This window comes from Helobdella robusta (assembly GCF_000326865.2).
Source record: "Helobdella robusta unplaced genomic scaffold HELROscaffold_68, whole genome shotgun sequence".
NCBI lineage: Eukaryota > Metazoa > Annelida > Clitellata > Rhynchobdellida > Glossiphoniidae > Helobdella > Helobdella robusta.
This window is the reverse complement of record NW_008705387.1, coordinates 113,419-117,264: the sequence shown is the minus strand read 5'-3', so window position 1 is coordinate 117,264 and position 3,846 is coordinate 113,419. Positions and strand designations below refer to the sequence as shown.

The 3,846-nt window shown below is 32.9% G+C and overlaps 1 protein-coding gene across 1 annotated transcript; it reads left to right on the top strand.

The window, feature by feature from the left end:
• Positions 1–1,801: 1,801 nt before the first annotated feature.
• On the top strand, positions 1,802–3,269 carry HELRODRAFT_181114 (hypothetical protein; the record flags this gene model as incomplete). The annotated part of the gene is made up of 4 exons (XM_009030405.1): positions 1,802–1,873; positions 1,993–2,203; positions 2,257–2,408; positions 3,183–3,269. The coding sequence occupies 4 exons, from the start codon at positions 1,802–1,804 to the stop codon at positions 3,267–3,269; spliced, it is 522 nt and encodes a 173-aa protein (XP_009028653.1).
• Between the last annotated feature and the right edge of the window lie 577 nt (positions 3,270–3,846).

Here is a 3,846-nt window from a genome sequence, read left to right as displayed (position 1 = left end):
TATATATATATATATATATATATCAACAATAGTACTAAAACGAAAATAAAAGATTTTTTAAATTCCTTTTAAACTCTTCAAATTTGAAGTTTCGCATTTAGTGACTTTGGCAGATTGCTCTATGCACCATCATCTGATTTGAGGCTCATACCACTCATCATAACTGATTTTTGTTTTATTTTATTCATCAGATATTCTGGAAGCAGATTGTGAATAGCCTTGTACATTATGAAATAAATTTTATATGTAATTTTTTTAACCGTGAGCTAGTGAAGTTTTTTTAATATTGGTGTCACATGGTCAAACCTCAAACTACCTACAACCAGTTTTGCTGCTCTATTTTGAATGGACTGAAGAGCAGCTATAGATCTTTCCGGTAACCCGTAGAATAAACTGGGGTAGTTATCTAGTCGGGAATGTACTGAACTAATATTAAGCTTTGACAACCTGCCAAGTGCCAATAAAAATAAATCGTGACTTATGTTGATTCAATCTGAGACAGTTTGTAGATATCCGTTCATCAACCTTGTTCAAACATTAAACAAGCTTGGAAATTTCACATTAGAGTAATTCCGGTTTACCACTGATTATTATTTAGATGTTATCTGTATAGGCATGATATTTTATCCCAAAACTATCAATCACTATAAATACTTTTACCGTATATAATATTAATAGGATAGGCCCAAGGACAGATTCTTGCGGGACCCCTGATGACATCGTTGTTGCATTTGATAATTTGCTGTCAAATAGAACCTACTACGCTCTTCACAATAAATATGATTCAAACTATTTTAAAACAGTTTCAGAAACTCCAAAATCAAAATTCAATCTATCCAAAAGAATTCTATGGTCGACGCAGTTGAAAGCCGGATTCATACCCAAAAATGTAACCAAAGCAATATGTTGTCTGCCAATAGCGGCAAACAATTCGAAAAATACATACAGCAGAACAGTTATTAAGTTATATTTATTTAAATGATTTGAAAGTTTTCTGGCAAAACACGTTCGACAACTTTTGAAATAAAACAAATGTTAGAAATTGGTTTATAATTTCTTAAATCATTTCTATCCATGTGTTGTTTTTCAAAACTGGAAAAATAGCTTCATGTTTACAGTCTGTAGGAAAAGTACCACTGGTTAAACTTAGATTTGCCACATCAGTTAGAAATACAATAAAGAAGTCTATAAACTTTTTGAATATGTTGCGCTGAAAAAACATCGATTGCATATTGCACAAGTCTTTGAAGGGTTAGGGTTAGCATTATACATGGCAAGTACTATCTTTTTTTTATCTGCTTCAGTTAAAACAAAAAAATTTGAAAACAAACTACTATTCATTTTAATTTAATCAAACATTACTGCTTAATTTTTCAATGTTATCAGTAAAAATATCATAAATGGGAAGAGTCTAAATCAATAATTAAATCGAGCAAATCGTTCTTGACGTGTTTACGAAAGAGTTTCTTTACTACCTTCCACAAATTTTTAGGGCCGCCACTATTGTGTTAATGCATTTTTCTAGTAATAATTTCGTTTTTGCGAAAATTTTTTAGTTATTTCTTTTAAAGCAGCAGTCCATTCAATTTGATGTTCATGTGATAAACATTTTCTATATTTTCGTTCATTTATTCGACAGTGTCTTTTAGCTATTCTGCACTCTTAGTCAAACCACGGAGTCATAATATCAAATCTGCCCTCAATCAAGCGAAGAGGCGCAACTCTAACCCTAACCCTAACCCTAACCTCTTTAATTCAAAGCAAAAAGTTTCAATTTCAAGGTCAATGTCGTTGCTTTGAGATGCATATATTCCACAACATTCGAAATAACAGGCTCACTGAGCCAAAACAAGATCTATATTTTACTGAAAAGGTTCAGTATCGTTGCACACTGCTGTGATGTGAAAGCCCTGTACGAAGAAGGCAGTGACAGTTTTACGTTTCACTAAACTTAATTACACATCAGTACATCTCAATATTATGCAACATCAGAGTGTACCTTTGGTGTGCCAAGCTTTCCATAAAAGAACGGTAGCAGCGTTACCTATCTTGACAGAAAAAACTGCAGGTGAACGAAAGCAGAGTATGTTTCATAAATCTTGTGACCACGTGGTTGACGTCGCCAAAACACCATGGCAGTTTCAGTGTGACAGGTTTCAAATGCTCTTGGGCATGTGTCATTTATTGCAAGCTGTCGTAATGGGTCTGGAGTACGACAATTCAAACTCACAAATTTTACAGATGATGCTTTCGTAGGAACGACCAAATTCAACATCGCTGCTGCTGAGGTACTCCCTTCTGATCATCAGTTCCAGTATGTGCTGCTTTCAGCATTTGGTCAAAATCTTTTAAAATATCCCAGACAATCTGGCCGCTATCAAAGATCAACGTTTATAGCAACTTGCAAAGTTTGATGTTAGGAGCCTGGTGGTCCTGAAAGAATTTCCTCGTTTACACAATGTGCACTTTGCAACAAAATTCTTGAAGATGCGGACATTGAATATGTTGCTGATATCAGTATTGACGACACAGAATTATTCTTGCAATCTGATGTCTCATTGAAGCATGAATCTTCATAGATGGGTATCTGTCACCAAAAATTCCCATTTTACGCACGACACTGTGTTCTTCTGCTTTCTTTGTTCATAGCGCTGTAAATCTTATGTCAGTCCTTTCAGCATCTAAATGTAGCTGCAGAATTTACATAGCAAAACTCCAGTTAATGCTCCAGTTGCTAATGACTGAAGAGCTTATAAAACAATAGCTTTTTTGTTGATGAAAGTTGAAGTTCTTGATAAAAACAATCCTAGAGCAAGAAGTGGGTTGTTTACGACGTTCAAAAAAATCTTAAGATGTTACACTTTAAAAAATTAAAAAACATTAATTATTGCCAATAATTAAATTAATATTATAGGCAAATAACATAATATATATACATAACATTAACAAAATTGCAACAGATTATAGAAAATTTAAGAGATTTCGTTAAAAAAACACCAGTAAAAGTTGGAAATTTGTTTACAAAATGTATTTCATTTTTAATAAAAATTTTTATAATGCAGCTATTTTTATAACGCAACTCTTACATGTTAATCTATGTTTTGTGATTAAACTTTTGTGCCACAAACTTTTGTACACTATCTACGCCACACGACGTACATACACATATATGTATGATGCAGGCGCCGCATCATACGGGTATGATGGTCTTTGAGTTTCGGATAGACAGTATTCAAACTATGCCATGGCACTTCTACCGACCGAGCTAACCCGGTGACCGCTTTGCATCTATAATCAGTATATAACAATGCAAATATGATCAGCACTAGATTATTAGCATATTTACCTTCATGTTTTGATGGCCACCTTTTTAGCTCGAATGTGTCAACCATGCACTTTTTTGAAACTATTAAAAAATTTAAAAGTTTTATCTCAGCAAACAAAATTTCAAATTTTAAAAAATACACCTGATACTAACCAAAACGTCCAAATACTGGATTACGCTCCTGGAAATATGTTTCACACATTAAAAGACCATTATTTAACTAAATTTAATTACATATTTTATTAAATAATGCTTTTATATTTCAGAAAACAACAAAATTCAATAATAAGAATATTTTTAAATTATGTTTTCATGGATTTGCATAATATTTCAATATATTTAATTGTTTTTGTCTGTTGTCATATGAATCGTAACGATCATTGCTAGACCTCTCTCTGATCACGACCAACAGAATAGGTATAAAAGAGGTATTTTCTAAGGTCACTCGTTATTTCCTTTCCTGTTCAGTAGCCTACAGCTCTGATTGATAACAACGATGCTTCACAAAGATTATCTTGGAT